At 39.3% G+C, this 18,624-nt stretch overlaps 3 protein-coding genes and 2 long non-coding RNA genes across 7 annotated transcripts; 2 read left to right on the top strand and 3 right to left on the bottom strand.

The window, feature by feature from the left end:
* Positions 1 to 778: 778 nt before the first annotated feature.
* Positions 779 to 2,424, top strand: LOC135081626 (uncharacterized). Its single transcript, XR_010259232.1, has 5 exons — positions 779 to 1,027; positions 1,107 to 1,380; positions 1,487 to 1,550; positions 1,844 to 1,994; positions 2,140 to 2,424. It is a non-coding gene; the product is annotated as an uncharacterized LOC135081626 (long non-coding RNA).
* Positions 2,425 to 2,996: 572 nt separating this feature from the next.
* Positions 2,997 to 6,787, bottom strand: LOC135081677 (uncharacterized). Its single transcript, XR_010259245.1, has 2 exons — positions 5,986 to 6,787; positions 2,997 to 4,972 (listed from the first exon to the last, which is right to left on the bottom strand). It is a non-coding gene; the product is annotated as an uncharacterized LOC135081677 (long non-coding RNA).
* Positions 6,788 to 6,816: 29 nt separating this feature from the next.
* Positions 6,817 to 8,074, bottom strand: LOC135077007 (zinc finger protein 85-like). The gene is made up of 8 exons (XM_063971600.1): positions 7,988 to 8,074; positions 7,702 to 7,806; positions 7,559 to 7,663; positions 7,416 to 7,520; positions 7,273 to 7,377; positions 7,130 to 7,234; positions 6,987 to 7,091; positions 6,817 to 6,948 (listed from the first exon to the last, which is right to left on the bottom strand). The coding sequence occupies exons 1-8, from the start codon at positions 8,072 to 8,074 to the stop codon at positions 6,817 to 6,819; spliced, it is 849 nt and encodes a 282-aa protein (XP_063827670.1).
* LOC135081435 (zinc finger protein 239-like) lies at positions 7,950 to 14,111 on the bottom strand. 3 transcript variants are annotated; one of them, XM_063976156.1, is made up of 9 exons: positions 11,968 to 12,238; positions 11,689 to 11,820; positions 11,364 to 11,473; positions 10,776 to 10,905; positions 10,124 to 10,348; positions 9,514 to 9,669; positions 8,857 to 8,974; positions 8,274 to 8,431; positions 7,952 to 8,240 (listed from the first exon to the last, which is right to left on the bottom strand). In XM_063976156.1, exons 1-9 carry the CDS (start codon positions 12,109 to 12,111, stop codon positions 8,214 to 8,216), a joined length of 1,200 nt encoding a protein of 399 aa, XP_063832226.1. In that variant the 5' UTR covers positions 12,112 to 12,238; the 3' UTR covers positions 7,952 to 8,213. The 3 variants fall into 3 exon arrangements, with proteins under 3 accessions (XP_063832306.1, XP_063832226.1, XP_063832382.1); XM_063976236.1 differs by lacking the exon at positions 11,968 to 12,238 and adding an exon at positions 14,046 to 14,111 and having other exon boundaries at positions 7,950 to 8,431; XM_063976312.1 differs by lacking the exon at positions 10,124 to 10,348 and having other exon boundaries at positions 7,955 to 8,431.
* LOC135081314 (N-acetylgalactosamine kinase) lies at positions 14,070 to 16,543 on the top strand. Its single transcript, XM_063976069.1, has one exon. The coding sequence runs from the start codon at positions 14,461 to 14,463 to the stop codon at positions 15,916 to 15,918; it is 1,458 nt and encodes a 485-aa protein (XP_063832139.1). The 5' UTR covers positions 14,070 to 14,460; the 3' UTR covers positions 15,919 to 16,543.
* Positions 16,544 to 18,624: the final 2,081 nt, after the last annotated feature.

Here is an 18,624-nt window from a genome sequence, read left to right as displayed (position 1 = left end):
TACAATCAATGTACCTTTTTTATGCAGAACAAGGCAGGTATTTGACCACAATCGCACCTGATGTTAAGTGGGATGCAGTCTAGGATGGTACATATAGCTGCCTTTAATCCATTTGCGTTAAGAAAATAGTTGGAAGCCGGCAAAACCCTCTGATTTTGCGGATTGGGAGCTCTTGGAGTATGAGTATTCTTTGGTTGGGAGGGGGCAGGAGACTTATAAAATAATTGGTTAAAATCTCAAAACACATAACTTCTCTACGGACATGTTAGTGCATCTAAGGCATAACTACCGGTGTCCACAGATATGGATTAGAGTCGGTGTCAGTGTGACGTCCTAATTTTGGAACACCCTGTATAAGCTAAAGCAGTTACCGAAACTAGGCCTCGATTTAAAAAGTATGGAGGCCGAGGTGCTGAATGCAGATGTGCAGGCTCGCGCCACACACACACCGAGGACCTTGGACGATCAATCCCCCCGCGACTACACAAAAAGGCGAAACGATCTTGATCCAAGCCAGTACAGCGAAACGAAATACCAGTAAAAAAGAAAACGTTATGTCAAAATTGACATTTAGCCCACAGATTAGAGAGTATAGCTGACCCACGCTGAACTGTCCCACCAAACTCAATGACAGGGGGGCGCTACCATCGTTCAACTATATGGTTTCCAACATGGCAAAAATCGGAACCAGCGATCCGGTATTGACGGTGGCGCCCCACTGTCAATGTCATGCACAGGACAGTTCAGTATTTTGGAACTATATGTATTTAGCCATCGATTTGTTGCACAGAGCAAAAAATTATGTTGCTTTGTTTACGAATAGTTGTTTTCATTATTATTCACCTTTATTTAGTAATTTTAGTTCAATATTTAAACTATCTGTTTAACTTGAAATCAAAGACTGTTACGCATAATGACCTCCTATACCCAAATATGTCGAGCTTGTTTATCTTTTAACGTTTCATTCAATTACATTTTAGCAGAGAACGTTTCTACTGAAATTTACTGTTTTTGTACATCAATAGAGGTACTAAAACCAACATTCCGTTAAGTAATAACTTAAACTTAACTGGATTTGTTAAGATTTACTTTGTTAAAACTTTCAGGTGCAGCAAGACAACCTTCCAATGACACTGTGTGATGCTTGCTATGATCTTCTCATCAAGTGCTCAGAATTCAAAAGAACTTGCTTAGAATCTCATAATGCGTTACTTCATTTGAGCTGTAATGCCAGAAAAATACCTGTTGATGAAAAACTGTTTGACCAACTTGCACACCACAGAGGTCCCGATGAGTTAAATGTAAAAACAGAACATTTAGTCAATTTTGATGATGAAGATACTGCAGTCAAAGCCGAGAACACGTCGGACCACTATGACGGTATTTAAATTGTTCCATATAATTTTAATTTAATTTTCTTCAGTTTTCTGGATTGTAATATTTAGGGAACTGAATAGTTACATCTTAAATTGCTGTTTGATTTTAGATCTATTTGAAGCTGTAAACTTATGTGAAAGCTCAATAATAAATGAGAAGAAAATAAAAAAAAGGTAATCATTTAATTACTATCACCCACATCCATTTCCTCCATTTTTCTCACCGTTTAAACCTTCTCTGGACTATGGCAAGAATTTCAAAACCAAAATCAGCTCAATCATTCTAGAGTTAAGCAAGAATAATGCACAGCGATTTTTTATTTATTTATTTATACTTTGTTGAGACAAATTCTTTCTAAATATTGTAATCATAAGGATCACTGCATCACCCTAGATGGCCCAATTTAAAGGATAATAGATATACTATGTACTCAAGTCAAGAAGCTTACAATTTCATTTTCTTCTAGGAAATTGAGTAAAGTGAGAAAACAGAAGAAACCAAAGATTAAGTTGAAAATACCCAGGAAACATTTTGCATTTGCATGTGACATTTGTAACAAGAAGTTCAATTATCAGGAAAGATTGGATGCACATAAACTAGAGCATGACGGAAAAGTGGTAAGTTGTGGACTTAGATCAGAAACGAATTAATATTCCAATTGGATTTTACTAGACAACTAACATACGTGGAATAGTCTTACGATTCACATTACATTCAATACTTTTAAAGTTTATTGCTGATAAAACATTTATATTATTTCAGGCAATAATTCACTGTCCTGAATGCAATAAGACATTCATGACGTGGAGTGGACTGAAACGGCACAATGAGAGCGAACACACACAGGTTAGCTTAGACAAATTAAAATGTAATGTCTGTGGCAAGGTCTGCAAAAGTCAACAAACTTTAAAAACGCACGGGAAAACCCACGGAGACAGGAAATTGTTTGTATGCGACATTTGTGGAAAGGGATTCACTTCAAAGTTTATTTTGAAGGTATGAAAATAAGTTGTGATAAAAAATAATAAATATTTTAAATTAAAAACATATTCGAATTACAGTAAAAAAATACGCTTTACTTTTAGGCTCATATAGACACTCACAAAGAGAACAGAGAAAGAAATTTTACTTGTGAACACTGTGGCAAAAAGTTTTACACAAATACCATTCTGCTCTCACACGTTTCCAAGCGGCATTCTGGACGGCGCTACATTTGCCATGTCTGCAGTTACCCATTCACGGATAAATATAATTTGGCCAAGCATTTGTTGATACATGACGGAAAGAAATTGTTTAAGTGTGAAATTTGTAACAAATCATATGCTACGCAAGCTTCGTTGGTGGAGCATAAAAGAATACATTCCGGTGAGAGACCATACATGTGTAGCTACTGCCCAAAGAGCTTCTTGTCAAAGCGACGGCTGGATGACCATCATAGGGTGCACACTGGAGAACGCCCATATAAATGTACTGTTTGTGAGCAAGGATTCACTCAAAGAGGATCATTGAATCGACACATGAAAGTGCACGATAGAACAATACCAGTTATCAGTGAATGAATTATTAAACAGTAAATTAAGTTTTTGAGTTTTTGTAATAACTACTGAAATAAAACGCAATTTGTAGCATAAAGTGAAATTTATTTACAGTTAAATTAGAACTAAATATGAGGTGGCTGAGAGCCATGTTTCACATTTATCACAGAAGTTAATTGAAAGATCTTATTTTAAAAAATCAGTCCAGAAAAGTGGAAGTTTTTACATAAACCCAATATTTGCCCAATAAAATAAGGCAGCAACATCACTAGAAAAAGTTTGTAATGTTGCTGTACTTTCTAATGAAGCAGACAGATGCCCATGCAAAAGACTCACAAACTGATAACCATTAAGATGAATATAATAAATTCTCTTATCTTAATACAATACTACATAACAAACACTTATACAATCTAATCTAATGGACTCCAGTCCTTCCGAGATTTGTTGGAAAATTGCTCATAATAATCTTATGAAATTTAAAAAGTATCCCTAAAGCCCCCTTTGCATCGTCACATGTGTATCATACATATTATCGAATGTACAAAACACCACACTTCACATAAAAATCTTTATTCTTAGCTTCCTTAAGCCGTTCATAAACTATTAGCGTGATCTATAAGTACAAGAATAGAGCGGGTGTGACTATAGTCATCCCTGAGCATGATAGCGATACGATAACGAACGAATAATGTTAAATTCTTAATCAAGTCCTTTTCTTATACGAGTACAAACGTCCAAAATCTTATCTGGAAAATGCGACTACATAAGGAGTGACCTAAATGTGTTTTGAACGCGATACTGTACTCACCACGCCACGTATTCTCCCGCCTAGAACCCACATCTTTTATTGTAACTTCAGTTTACCGACTAGTTGGCAAAGCAGTCGCCGACTGTAGAAGATTCTTACGTTGGGTGACACTTAGTGGCAAGTTGTTCGTCTAGCTTCCAGAGCAGGCAGTCTGAATAGGCGTGTGGCATTAAATGTGCTCAGGTTCTTAGTTTGAAAACGTTCGCGCGCTTCACTGGGCGTGGCAACCATATCGCTGGTGACAGCTTCAGTTTGACGCCGTGCCGCTGGGTGGCGCTAGTTGGCCAGGGCTTCATCCAGCGCCAGGACAGGCGTGCAGCAGCTTATAGGCTCCCAGTTTGAAGACGCAATCGTCGGTCGTATAGATGAACTACACTGAACCGTCTCACCCGTGACATTGACAGGGGGGCGCCACCGTCAATACCGGATCGCTGGTTCCGATTTTTGCCACGTAGGAAAACACTGAAATGTTATTTGCAGGAGGGCGCTGCCATCTATGCCTGGTTACTATTTCCGATCTTTGCCATTTGACGTTTCAAAATCGTTCAACTATAGCAGTGGGTGTGGCAACCGTGTCACTAGTGACAGCTTCAGTTTGACAGCGGCGCATTAGCGCTAGTTTGCGGTGCAGCCGTGCCACTGTGATCCTCAGTTTGAGGACGGCACAGTGGCGGTGGCCGCTGGATTTTTGCTACGTTGGAAAACACTGAAATGTTATTTGCAGGAGGGCGCTGCCATCAATGCCGGATTACTATTTCCGATCTTTGCCATTTGACGTTTCAAAATCGTTCAACTATAGCAGTGGGTGTGGCAGCCATGTCACTGGTTATAGCTTCAGTTTGACAGCGGCGCAGTAGCGCTAGTTTGCGGTGCAGCCGTGCCACTGTGGCCTTAGTTTGAGGACGGCACAGTGGCGGTGGCCGCTGGATTTTTGCTACGTTGGAAAACACTGAAATGTTATTTGCAGGAGGGCGCTGCCATCAATGCCGGGTTACTATTTTCGATCTCTGCCATTTGACGTTTCAAAATCGTTCAACAATAGCAGTGGTAGTGGCAGCTATGTCACTAGTGACAGCGGCGCATTGGCGCTAATTTGCGGTGCAGCCGAGTCACTGTGGCCTCAGTTTGAGGACGGCACAGTGGCGGTGGCCGCTGGGTGGCGCTAGTTGGCCAGACGGTCGTCCAGTGGCCACGGCAGACGGTCGGGGTAGGCGTGCGGCAACGGCAGGCGTGGCTCAGCGCGGTGGCCCTGAAAAAGTTAAAAATGTCGTTTATTTTCTGCCTTTCTTAATTAAGACTAAAAATCCCTTCTATACATCCCATTTAAGGACAATGTGGGCTAGTGGTGAGAAGAAGCAGCGCAAGAAACTCAGTTGCTATTTTCAGCCTCTTTTTCAAATATGTACTTATGTATTTACATAAAAAATATGCGAGCTAGGCGCAGGGGCGTAGCTATCGCTGTTTCAATGATACTGGGCCCCCGCCCGTCACCCGATTTTGATCTCTAAGCGCTACCAAACGGTGGCCTATAAACTTACTCAGCGTCGTGTACTTGTGTCGGAAGTAAAAAGAATATGTATTGCAGAAGATTGTAGAACCGTCAGGTAACGAATATTTGCGTCGTCTTGTGTACGAAAGGTCTTGTAAAGCCTGGTCCGTGAGCACGTAGAATTTTGTCCAATGACCCCAACCCCAAGCTACCCATCCTTATCGCTCGCGCGTTATTATATTGCTGTCGCGACTGTGCGACGCGCGCCCGCAGTGAGTGTGCGAGCGCGACCAGGCTTTAGTAAGAAGCAGGGCAGATATGTACCATACTAGACACTGCATCCCCCTTATAGACTAAGAGCTAGTGAACGCCAGACCTACGTCATTTTATAAAAAGCTGAAAGTTTGTCAGCGTATGCTCCCAATGTAGGATATAATGTTGGTGAATTGGTTAGGCTTACGTTATACCATTAAATCAGATTTTTATGTATAATATTTGGGCAATAATTATAAGTATTTTCCCCAACAGCCAGACAGTTTTGACAGTTCCAACTCCTTGCCAGACAGTTTTTTTTAGGGTAGTTCCCAAAGCCACCATGACCCAAACTTCATAATTCACCAACATTATATCCTATATTGGGAGCATAAGCTGACAAACTTTCAACTTTTATAAAATGGCATAGGTCTGGCGTTCATTAACTCTTAGTCTACTTAACATCAGGTGCGATATCGGTCCTGCCTCGTTCTGCGTAAAACGTCTACAATACAACCAACCTTCATGTGGCGGTTGAGCGCGCACTTCTGTATGAAGGCCTGCCCGCACACGGCGCACTTGTGCGGCTTCTCGCCCGTGTGGATCATGCGGTGGTTGCGCAGGTCCTGACCTATAGTTAGTAGCAGTGTACCATACAACCAACCTTCATGTGGCGGTTGAGCGCGCACTTCTGTATGAAGGCCTGCCCGCACACGGCGCACTTGTGCGGCTTCTCGCCCGTGTGGATCATGCGGTGGTTGCGCAGGTCCTGACCTATAGTTAGTAGCGGTGTACCATACAACCAACCTTCATGTGGCGGTTGAGCGCGCACTTCTGTATGAAGGCCTGCCCGCACACGGCGCACTTGTGCGGCTTCTCGCCCGTGTGGATCATGCGGTGGTTGCGCAGGTCCTGACCTATAGTTAGTAGCAGTGTACCATACAACCAACCTTCATGTGGCGGTTGAGCGCGCACTTCTGTATGAAGGCCTGCCCGCACACGGCGCACTTGTGCGGCTTCTCGCCCGTGTGGATCATGCGGTGGTTGCGCAGGTCCTGACCTATAGTTAGTAGCAGTGTACCATACAACCAACCTTCATGTGGCGGTTGAGCGCGCACTTCTGTATGAAGGCCTGCCCGCACACGGCGCACTTGTGCGGCTTCTCGCCCGTGTGGATCATGCGGTGGTTGCGCAGGTCCTGACCTATAGTTAGTAGCAGTGTACCATACAACCAACCTTCATGTGGCGGTTGAGCGCGCACTTCTGTATGAAGGCCTGCCCGCACACGGCGCACTTGTGCGGCTTCTCGCCCGTGTGGATCATGCGGTGGTTTCGCAGGTCCTGACCTATAGTTAGTAGCAGTGTACCATACAACCAACCTTCATGTGGCGGTTGAGCGCGCACTTCTGTATGAAGGCCTGCCCGCACACGGCGCACTTGTGCGGCTTCTCGCCCGTGTGGATCATGCGGTGGTTTCGCAGGTCCTGACCTATAGTTAGTAGCAGTGTACCATACAACCAACCTTCATGTGGCGGTTGAGCGCGCACTTCTGTATGAAGGCCTGCCCGCACACGGCGCACTTGTGCGGCTTCTCGCCCGTGTGGATCATGCGGTGGTTGCGCAGGTCCTGACCTATAGTTAGTAGCAGTGTACCATACAACCAACCTTCATGTGGCGGTTGAGCGCGCACTTCTGTATGAAGGCCTGCCCGCACACGGCGCACTTGTGCGGCTTCTCGCCCGTGTGGATCATGCGGTGGTTGCGCAGGTCCTGACCTATAGTTAGTAGCAGTGTACCATACAACCAACCTTCATGTGGCGGTTGAGCGCGCACTTCTGTATGAAGGCCTGCCCGCACACGGCGCACTTGTGCGGCTTCTCGCCCGTGTGGATCATGCGGTGGTTGCGCAGGTCCTGACCTATAGTTAGTAGCAGTGTACCATACAACCAACCTTCATGTGGCGGTTGAGCGCGCACTTCTGTATGAAGGCCTGCCCGCACACGGCGCACTTGTGCGGCTTCTCGCCCGTGTGGATCATGCGGTGGTTGCGCAGGTCCTGACCTATAGTTAGTAGCAGTGTACCATACAACCAACCTTCATGTGGCGGTTGAGCGCGCACTTCTGTATGAAGGCCTGCCCGCACACGGCGCACTTGTGCGGCTTCTCGCCCGTGTGGATCATGCGGTGGTTGCGCAGGTCCTGACCTATAGTTAGTAGCAGTGTACCATACAACCAACCTTCATGTGGCGGTTGAGCGCGCACTTCTGTATGAAGGCCTGCCCGCACACGGCGCACTTGTGCGGCTTCTCGCCCGTGTGGATCATGCGGTGGTTTCGCAGGTCCTGACCTATAGTTAGTAGCAGTGTACCATACAACCAACCTTCATGTGGCGGTTGAGCGCGCACTTCTGTATGAAGGCCTGCCCGCACACGGCGCACTTGTGCGGCTTCTCGCCCGTGTGGATCATGCGGTGGTTTCGCAGGTCCTGACCTATAGTTAGTAGCAGTGTACCATACAACCAACCTTCATGTGGCGGTTGAGCGCGCACTTCTGTATGAAGGCCTGCCCGCACACGGCGCACTTGTGCGGCTTCTCGCCCGTGTGGATCATGCGGTGGTTGCGCAGGTCCTGACCTATAGTTAGTAGCAGTGTACCATACAACCAACCTTCATGTGGCGGTTGAGCGCGCACTTCTGTATGAAGGCCTGCCCGCACACGGCGCACTTGTGCGGCTTCTCGCCCGTGTGGATCATGCGGTGGTTGCGCAGGTCCTGACCTATAGTTAGTAGCAGTGTACCATACAACCAACCTTCATGTGGCGGTTGAGCGCGCACTTCTGTATGAAGGCCTGCCCGCACACGGCGCACTTGTGCGGCTTCTCGCCCGTGTGGATCATGCGGTGGTTGCGCAGGTCCTTGAACGCGCGGAAACGCTTCGGGCAGATATCGCACGCGTAGGGGCGCTCGCCTGAAGAATGAAATTGGAAATTCATGGAAATTGCTCAATTGTAACACGAATAGTTTTTGAAGAAGGCTAACACTAATATGGACATTCTACAGCAGGGATGGCGAACCAATGGCACGTCACCAATCACCTCAAAATTCACTAATATAAAACAGTAAATAAAGTATTTTAAATGAGGGCTATCGGTATAATCAGTAGGCACCACTGTAGAGTAAGGTCCTGTCACTAGTCAGTGGCGCCACTTGTACGATACCCCCTCATTGATAGCATTAAGTGTTATTTGATACATAAAGGTTCGCTATCCCTGTTCTACAGGTATAGCGGTTAAGTTAGCAGGTTACTGAGATAATGGAGAAGTACTAAAGGGTATTTGTTTTTTCAACCAAAACTTATAGCCTGATGTGCTAACAATAGTACAAAAGCGTCACCTGTGTGCGTCCGGGAGTGCACGATCTGGAAGCTCTTGCATTTGAAGCGCTTGTCGCAGTACTCGCACGAGTACGGCCGGTCCGACGAGTGCGAGCGCATGTGCTTGTACAGGTCACTCTGGAATAGATAGACAAGCATATTTAATATTTACTGATAATGGCGAAATAACTTTCGTGTTATTTCAATGAGACAAGCATATCAACTGACAAATAGCGAAATCACTTTTGTGTCATTACAATGAGGGCTCAAAACTTGTTTATATCCATTTGAAAAATAACTAATCTGTCCACCAGTCCTGTCCTAGAGGAGCTGAAAAAAAATTTTTTTATATTATAGTTTAATTTTAACGGTATACTTACGTCACAATTTTCGTGGCGTGCACAGTTTGCGTTGCGTTTTTACATAAGTATGTGAATTTGTAAAATATCGCAAAAATGTTTCACGAGTCTCCGTGTGTACGGGTCAAGAGACGATGCAACATTTTAGGCCCCTCGCCCACGGCGACTTTTTATAGCGATGCAGTAGCGATTCCGTCGCACGTTCGTATCGATACAGTCGCAATGCGGTCGCTAGCTGTGTGCCCTCGCCCACATAGAAACGATTCAGTCGTGATGCAAACGCGATACAACACATGCAACTTTGTTTTGACAACATACCTTCACATAAAAGCGCATGTCGCACAAAGTGCACGCTATGTTCTTGATCCCGGTATGCCTTATCAGGTGGATCTTCAGGTTGCCGGGCTGGGCGAATTTCTTCCCGCACTGCGCGCATCCGTAGTTCTTTTCATTGGTGTGGGTTTCTAAGTGTCTCTGAAAACGAAAATAAAATATAGGTATGGATAATTGATTACTATTAAACAAGATGGTGTAACCTACACACTCTTTGCCAAATCTCTAATCAGAATCAATGCACAAGATTGTCAGATCAAATACACTGTCAGATTTCATGAAGGCAATGAAGCTGATAAAAATGAGAAGAAACACAAAATGAAATAGGTGTTGGACGTGATAAGTTCTTGAGTGGACATTTGCTATTTGGCAAAGAAAGACAGACATTCTAATGTTGGTAACTGGGTAAGAATACCAGAGGAACAAGAATCGCCCAATGGTGACAGGTTGACTGAACTGAATACACGAGACAGGACAGGATATATTGGCCTGTGAAAGAAACCAGTGGACATTTATTAAAGACACATAATTGGCCTTTAGAAATGACCAGTGAATTTGTTTGAAGATTAAACGTTTACACCGTATCGGGCCAGACCTTTAAGTTGTAAAGTTGCACGAAGTTCGCATCGCACAGATGGCACGCGTGCTTCTTGTCACCGGAGTGGATCAGTTCGTGGTTCTTCAACACGTTGAGATACATGAACCTCTTGCCACACGTCCTACACTGGTACTTTCGGACGCCTGTGTGTGTTCGCATGTGACTGTGGAGGTTCTTCAGCGAATTGAATGTCTTGTCACAGTGGTCGCATTTTATGTCTGGCTGCAAAGAGGAAGGAGATCTGAACTTCTGAAGGCTGATATGGATGAGTTCAGAAATGCCACTAGGGGCGATTTATGCAGGGAAATGGTTTGACATGAGCTCAATGGCATGCATTGGAAGTCTCTGACAGTGATTGATCTGAGATATGTTGGCCCAGTGTTTTGGTAGCAAAAAGTACCGAAAGTTTATTTTGGGGTATAAGACTAATCCCTAAAAACGTCCCCAAGCTATTTGTAGCCTATAGCCTAGCAAATGAATATATTTAATCAGTTGATCCTCAACTACACCGATTTTTGCTCAAACTTATGATACATGCACAACAATACACACACACTCAGGTCTGGTTTTAAATAAGAAAACAACAAGACTTATTTCAAAGCTAAAATTATCTCAAACACATAATCTGCTGAAAACTAAGTCTATGTACCTTTTTACCAAAATGACTTCTCATGTGAGCTTCGAAGTTTTCGTACTTCTGGAATGATCGGTCACACTTAGCGCACTTCAAACGCGTATTCCTTCTGACGATCCGTGTTGATTTATATTTTCCTGTGATTCTGAAAAAAAGAATTAACATTGAATTGTTAGATGGTCCAAACCAAACTAACTAAAAGTATTAAACATAAAACTTCTATTGTATCACATTATGTGCTATCAATACACAATAGCACATACTTATTTGTGGTTTTTGTAAATCCATGTTGCCTAAAGCAGTAATTTCACATGCCAACCTATTTGGCCCAGGAATCAGGTTTTACTAGAATATTCATTTTAAAATAAATCTTAACTTATTATGAAATGCCACTCAAATTTTCTCTTTGGCCCAATGGTTAACTGGTAGAGAATGCCACATAGCATTAAGTTCACCTTATGTACCCTAATTTGTTGTGTGCAATAGATTTCAAATTACTCAGAGGCTTGAAGATATGCTTATTAAAATCATGTTCTTTTGAGCAATATTTCATTTATTATCAGTTATAAAAATATTTTTCCTCATTGAATATTGTAAAATTACCTGGGAGCTTCGGCTGCTGGCTCACTGGAACTGCTGTCGTCACTGGAGCTATCATCGTCATCGTTTGAATTATTTTCTGCACTTGCACTCCCCTGGCCTTCTTGTTTTATCTAAATACAAAAGAAAAGCAGCCTTATTATCAAAGGCACAGAGCAGTTCAATATCAAAATGCAACTCTTTATTCTGTTTGCCAGTTGGAAAGGGCCTTTGCTCTATCTATATTGTAGCAATTTTATTCTTATTGATGATGTTAATAGTTTTTTAAACAGTACAGTACCACAAAAGTACGGTACACTATCGAAACAAAAAATAAATAGGTACTTACTTTAGTCTTCGCAGCTTGTTTCTTTAAAATAGCATTAGAACGAATGGCAACTTCCTTGAAGAAAAACAGTTTGTTGAGCGCCTCCAGACATTTTTGACAGATTTGTTTTGGTAACTCATCTGTTTTAGAAACCTGTAGCAAAGTAATTGGGAAATTACTAAGCAATTAAGTAGACTTACTGGTAATTTGAAAAAATGTGTAACTTAATCACATAATTTAGAATAGTTCTGAAATATGCGTTGTATGAATGCATAATGATGGATTGTTTTACACCATTACCTCAACCGATGTACAGTACTTGTACATTTCTGGAGTACAAACTAAAAACAAATCCTTGAATGGGCCAGAGTCTGATAAACACGCTCGACATATTTTATTGAAATCTACAACGTCATCCGTATTTAAAGTGTTCATTGCAGACATTAGTAATAATTAACAACGTCAGCACTTGATCAAATGAGGGGCAAAATTGGCAATGAAAATGGAAAATAAATTTTCATTGTATGAAAACCCACAAAATCAAGATATTTTTTTTGACATTGACAGCAGAGCACAGTGCAGCAGAGTATAAAAGACGTCCACAGATTACACAAAGTGCAAGCAATCCTCAAAAATCTTCAATCCTCCCTTCCCTTCACAAACTCACAAATAAAAGAAAGCTCCTTTTTAATGTCCAAAAATGGAAAATGCTGATAGTAGATTTCACCATTATTAAAATTCATAAAATACCTATCCACATGCTCTATGACGACTACAACATTTTTCTATAACTTTAAATAAACTCTATTTAATAAGTACCGTTCACAAAAAAAAACCTTTTTCGCGCATTAGTAGGGCTGTCAAAAAATCTTAAAAGAAGTTGATTGATTTTTTTTTTTGAGATTTTCAAAAATAATAGGCTCGTAAACGCACGCGAAAATTAGATAATTTTAAGATACAATTGTTATCGGATAATATTTTAAAATCAAAGTACCTATGGTGCACTTCAGATTTAAATATAATTATGTAGGTTAATAGCTACCTGTCCCATACTTTAAACTTTAATAGGTATTCTAATCCTAAGATAACAACTTAGATAACAGTAAAACTGTCCATGAAACAATTACATTAAGTATGGTTTTCAATCATCATTATCTAAGTAACTAGCTATAAGGTCACCAAACTGCAGACCCCGACTAAAATCCTGTAATAAGAATAAATCTGCGAAAAATAAATATAAACTTCAGATATAATTCCAAGCCTGAAACAGGCTTATAATATAGTAATGAAACGTTTAATAATTTAAATTATTTATATTTAAATGATTTAAAAGATTATATTTGTATGAAGAGAATGATCATTCTTTATAAAAAGAAATTGTATAAATGGTTTAATAGTTTAGTGATAAAGACGCCAATCACCATTTTATGAACGCTTATTTTAGTAGCATTTGATAAATATTTTAGATTATGTAGGTAGGTAGAAGAGAAGCCACACGTTTCGATATTAATCGATATGCTTCTCTTCTACTATACTTACAACATTGTAGAAATAATGTCTGAATGAGCTCTAAACAGGTGTTAAATTTTATAAATCCCAACTTCCCAACTAATATTATAAATGCGAAAGTAACTCTATCTGTCTGTCTGTCTGTTACGCTTTCCCGCTTAAACCTCGCAACCGATTTTGATGAAATTTGGCATAGAGATAGTTTGAGTCCCGGGAAAGAACATAGGATAGTTTTTATCCCGGTTTTTGAAACAGGGACGCGCGCGATAAAGTTTTTCTGTGACAGACAAAATTCCACGCGGGCGAAGCCGCGGGCGGAAAGTGTTGAATAAAGAAAAAGGGTTGATTCTACTATTAAAATATAACTACATATTATTTGAATTTTAGTCCCTTGGGGGAAGTTGTTACATTTGTGAGATTTGTGCAGTAGAATTAATTGTTTGTTTGATCTACTATAAAAATAGCACACTGTTTACAGTCGTCAATGTAAATAATCATGGTAGGTATTAGGAAATTCTAATTTAATACAAGGAAGGAATGTCTTTAAAATGACATTTCTTTACAACATGAATCTATACAATAAAGCACGAATAAAGCTACATAATTATCTTGCCAATATATTTATATTTCCTTCAGAAAATCATTACGGTTATTCCAAATATTATTATCTACTTACGCCTATATTCATACGTCTCAATAATCCTTCGATGTGGGCCTTCTCAGTTCATACTATACCATAAAATATGACTGGAAACGAGTTTTTAGCACCCGTTAATATGGACATTATAACGGTATATTGAAACACCAATGATTAACAAAGCAATAATCGGCTGCATCGACGTTTTCTTTTCAGTGTATCACATACCTACCATTTAGTTACTCGCTCATCGCAGAGCACTGTGTTTGTGTTATGTTGACATCATTTTGAGGTTAGCTTAGCTTTATCGAACAAAATAATATTCCTACTATCATCAAGTTTTGTAATCATCCACTTATAAGTGAAGAGTTTCAATAGCACCTACCTACATCGGTTCGGTTTATCATGAAACCATATAAATTACATACTCATCACCTGATAGTAAAGCATTGTGTGTTGTTTTGCGCTTTGTTATGAGTATCGGTATCAGTGTTACAAATTGTTGAATAGGAGTGGGTTGAGTACAACGTTCATTGGTACATACTGTGTGCATTGCATTGTTGTCACTGATAAGAATCAGTTTTCATTTTCAAGTTAGTATTGATTCAGCGCATTTCTGAACAACTGAATTCACTTGTAATTTTAAAATGAGTGACGTGAAAATAGATGAAGTACCGATCACGGGAATACCGAGTGATAAACGTATAACACAAATAAAAAATGATTTCTTCGAAGAGTTTGGAACTATGCCGCAATTTATCGTTAAAGTCCCAGGCCGGGTAAATATTATTGGAGAACATATCGATTACTGTGGATATCCGGTATTGCCATTAGCTCTAGAGCAAGATATATTGATTGGCGGGAAACCTATTGATGTGCAAGAGTTGCATTTAAGAAATACAAATAAGAAATATATTAAATATTCCACTAAATTATTATCATTTGAAGATTTAGACATAAAAGCTGATGAAACCGGTAAACCTTATTGGTATAATTACGTACTATGTGGGATCAAAGGAGCGATTGAATATTTAAACAATGAAATAGTCGGTGGACTACAACTTTGCATCGATGGAAACATACCACCAGCTTCAGGTTTGTCGAGTTCTTCTGCATTAGTTAGCGCTGCGTGCCTTTCTTTTTTATATGCACAAAAAGTTTATCCTAGTAAGACAGAAATTGCTTCACTATGCGCCAAAAGTGAGAGGTATATTGGCACTCAAGGTGGTGGAATGGACCAAGCTATAGCATTTCTTGCTGAAAAATATAGTGCACAGTACATAACCTTTGATCCGCTTCAAGCTAAACCGGTATCACTTCCAGAGAACGCTGTTTTTGTAGTGGCACACAGTTTAGCGGAAGCTAACAAAGCAGCAACCAATGATTTTAATAGACGTGTCATAGAATGCAGATTGGCTGCTAAAATTTTGGCTGTTTCTAACGGTGCATCTTTGGATCAAAAGATTATAAATCTCAGTCAAGTTCAAAAAAATCTCAATAAAAGCTTAGATGAAATGATCAGTCTGGTGGATGAATTTCTATGCAAAAATAGTTATACCAAAAACGAAGTATGCGACATGTTAAACATAACTGAAAAGGAATTGAATGATATTTATTTGACACCAAATACGAAACACTTGTCTGAGTTTAAACTACGTCAGAGAGCTCTTCATGTTTATAAAGAGGCGATGCGTGTTGAATCTTTCCGGAAAATTTGCGAAGATAATTTTTCCAATGGCTCGTGTAAGAATGGAACAAACGGTTCTAGCCACACTAATGGAAACTCTGGTTCTCTTGAGCCCATTAGTGTTCTTGGTACGCTAATGACCGAAAGTCATGAAAGTCTGAAGAAACTTTACGAATGTTCACATGTCAACTTAGATCGTCTGGTAGATATATCAAAAGCAATGAATGTTCATTCACGCCTAACTGGAGCGGGCTGGGGAGGATGTATAGTAGCATTATGTCCAAAGGAAATTGTTGATAACTACATAGAAACACTCGTTGATAAGTTTTATGTTCAGTATTGTAATATAGATAAGAATGAGGCATTAGCTTATGTATTTGCAACTACACCTAGCCACGGTGCTGTTATTTATAAATGATTAAATATCTTTGTATTTTCTAGCAATCATCAAAAATCATTTTATCATAAGCAGATAAACATTAATTCAGAAATGATGTAACAAAAGAAAATAATTAATAGAGAAATCAGAAAAATGAATAGGTAAATTAATCAATTATTATAAACTTTCTATCAACAATATGAAGTACCAATGTCTTTTAAAATTGCATAGGTAATTATTTGTTTTATATAGTTACAACTTGTTTATTTTTACATAAAAATAACGTGCCGTATTTTATAATTTTGTTGCAAAATCAAATTATAATTTTAAAAAATAGTTATGTTAAATTAATTAATATTATGTAACATTAACTAGCATTTGGGGCAATTTTATAGTTATTCATGGATATAAAATATCATAAGAAAATGCAAAGCATTTATTACAATATATTTTATAACTCAACCGGTTATGTATGAACTTAATGTTCAAGAGCTAGAATATCATCTACATAATTATTGTTATGATGTCAGTCATCTACAAAACATATACATTTGCATTTACTAATTATAATTTTTAAACTGTTTCGATCATGTTTTATAGCATATTGTATTTAATTTATTTTTATTTATCATCATAATAAATAAAATTAAATATTTTCATGATATTTATCGTCTTTTTATTTTATCCAATGTAAAAAAGCCCGTACTTAATTTATTAGTAACTACGAATTGGTAACCCTAGTTTTCCTGTGAAAATCAAATAACGGAAGTCGGAAACGGAAGTTATTGAAAGCTTTCAAGTCATTTGTGACTATAATATTCTCATCTTCAAATATATTTTTATTTTAAAGTATTTAATAATTACTAGCTTGATAATTTAATATAATTACATAATATTAATTTAGAAGCAATGAACTCTTGGATTACTTACTTTTTATAAATATAAAATACTAGCTTTTACCCGCGGCTTCACCTGCGTGAAATTTAGTTTGTCACAGATCGTCATAAATTATAGCCTATATTATGTTATTCTGGGTTATCTACACTAATATTATAAAGAGGAAAACTTTGTTTCTTTGTTTGGTTGTAATGAATAGGCTCAAAAACTACTGGACCGTTTTTAAAAATTCTTTCATCATTCGAAGCTACATTATCCACGAGTAACATAGGCTAAAGGACAATGACCAAAAATGTATGGAGTGTGGTCCAAATGTCCACCACTAACGAGACCTACCTATGTAGTTAAATAGTCTACTAAATACTGATTCATTATAACCTCATATCTGAGATTATAACCTTAATCTAAGATTATAACCAAACCGCAATCAAAAATATGCTGTCAGTAAAAAGTTATGACTGAATGAAAAGTCTGTTTTTTACCTTTTCATCTGAAATATGTTCTTGATATCATTCAATCCATTACACATTTTGGACATATCTACGCATGTTATGTCATGTCGCATGTGGCGCGGGCTTATAGATGAATTTTATTAAATATTATACTAGCTATGCCTACGACTTTGTACGCGTAAAAATAGTTTGAATAATATTTCCCATTTTTACAACTATTGGTTGTAGGGTGATGTTATTTTAATCCTAAAACCATCATTGATAAATGGGCTATCCATAACAAAAATATTTTTTTAAATCAGACCGGTAGCTCCTGAGATTAGCGATTACTACAATTTTTCAAATAGTCATAACTTTTTACTGACAGCTTATTTTTTTTTCGTCCCGTACTTGCTGAAAGTTAATCTCTATTTAATGGACTATACCTAAATATAGGTCTCACTAGTGGTGGACATTTGGACCACTTTTGGTCATTGTCCTTTTATTTTGGAAAAAATAGGGTTAAGTAAAATATGTAGATAATGTAGTCCACGCGCGCGAAGCCGCGGGTGGATAATACTGTAAAGTTTCATCAAAATCCGTTCAGTAGTTTTTGTGCGGAAGAGTAACAAACATCCAGGCATCTTTCGAATTATATTATAGTAAGATAATGTAATAAATGGTAATACAACTAAAGATTTTAATAAATTGATGCAGCGTGGATATAAGCAATAAGAGTAAAAATAGATTTGAGGTTTGATATTTTTTAATGATGGTTATATTACGTTAGTAAAGATTGGCACAGAAATGCTTTATCGCTCGTTTGTCCCCCTGCCCAAAACTGGGATATAAAAGGTCTCAAACTAACTATAATCTATTTCAAGTTAAACGATTCAATGATTTGTGTGAAGGGGTAACCTGGGTTAACGGACAGATAGAGAGACAGCGTTATTACAGCATTTTTATTGAAGGATTCAAGTCAAAATTCAAGTTGTAGAAATCGTAAAATAGGTACTGAAAGAAATTGATTGAACATCTGTTACGGTCAAAGTGATAAATGTGAAAATTATGAATAATCGCCGGTTATTATGAATAATTACCGCATGATTTGGTGAATGTGATTAATATGAGGTCATTTATGTGTGTATAAAACTAAATAGGCGGCTTAGGGGTGGCCCAAGGGCCACCCCCGCCGCACCTTAACCTATTTTTCACTTTAAATCAAAACATTATGTTATAGGCATTATGGAAAAGTAATATTATGCAAGAAACATTCCAAACTCATTATGCCAAATTATAATAATATATGATATCAAAACGTTCTAGAGTTTGGCTGTACACGAGCACGTACACAAGATGTTGTTCTCTTTTATGAAATTTGTTAGTACTAAGGTTGAATTATTAAATAATCACTGTT

This window comes from Ostrinia nubilalis, chromosome 1, assembly GCF_963855985.1.
Source record: "Ostrinia nubilalis chromosome 1, ilOstNubi1.1, whole genome shotgun sequence".
NCBI classification, from domain to species: domain Eukaryota; kingdom Metazoa; phylum Arthropoda; class Insecta; order Lepidoptera; family Crambidae; genus Ostrinia; species Ostrinia nubilalis.
This window is presented reverse-complemented; position numbering and strand designations above follow the sequence as displayed.

Excerpts from the sequence above, each read along its gene's own strand:
- LOC135077007 (XM_063971600.1), bottom strand. The coding sequence starts at position 8,074 with ATGATCCACACGGGCGAGAAGCCGCACAAGTGCGCCGTGTGCGGGCAG. Across the intron at positions 7,092-7,129 it reads CGCTCAACCGCCACATGAAG|GACCTGCGCAACCACCGCAT; the intron begins GTTGGTTGTATG and ends ACTATAGGTCAG. Across the intron at positions 6,949-6,986 it reads CGCTCAACCGCCACATGAAG|GACCTGCGAAACCACCGCAT; the intron begins GTTGGTTGTATG and ends ACTATAGGTCAG.
- LOC135081435 (XM_063976156.1), bottom strand. The coding sequence starts at position 12,111 with ATGTCTGCAATGAACACTTTAAATACGGATGACGTTGTAGATTTCAAT. Across the intron at positions 8,975-9,513 it reads ACATGCGCTTTTATGTGAAG|AGTGACCTGTACAAGCACAT; the intron begins GTATGTTGTCAA and ends TATCTATTCCAG. Across the intron at positions 8,241-8,273 it reads CGCTCAACCGCCACATGAAG|GTCAGGACCTGCGCAACCAC; the intron begins GTTGGTTGTATG and ends TACTAACTATAG.
- LOC135081314 (XM_063976069.1), top strand. The coding sequence starts at position 14,461 with ATGAGTGACGTGAAAATAGATGAAGTACCGATCACGGGAATACCGAGT.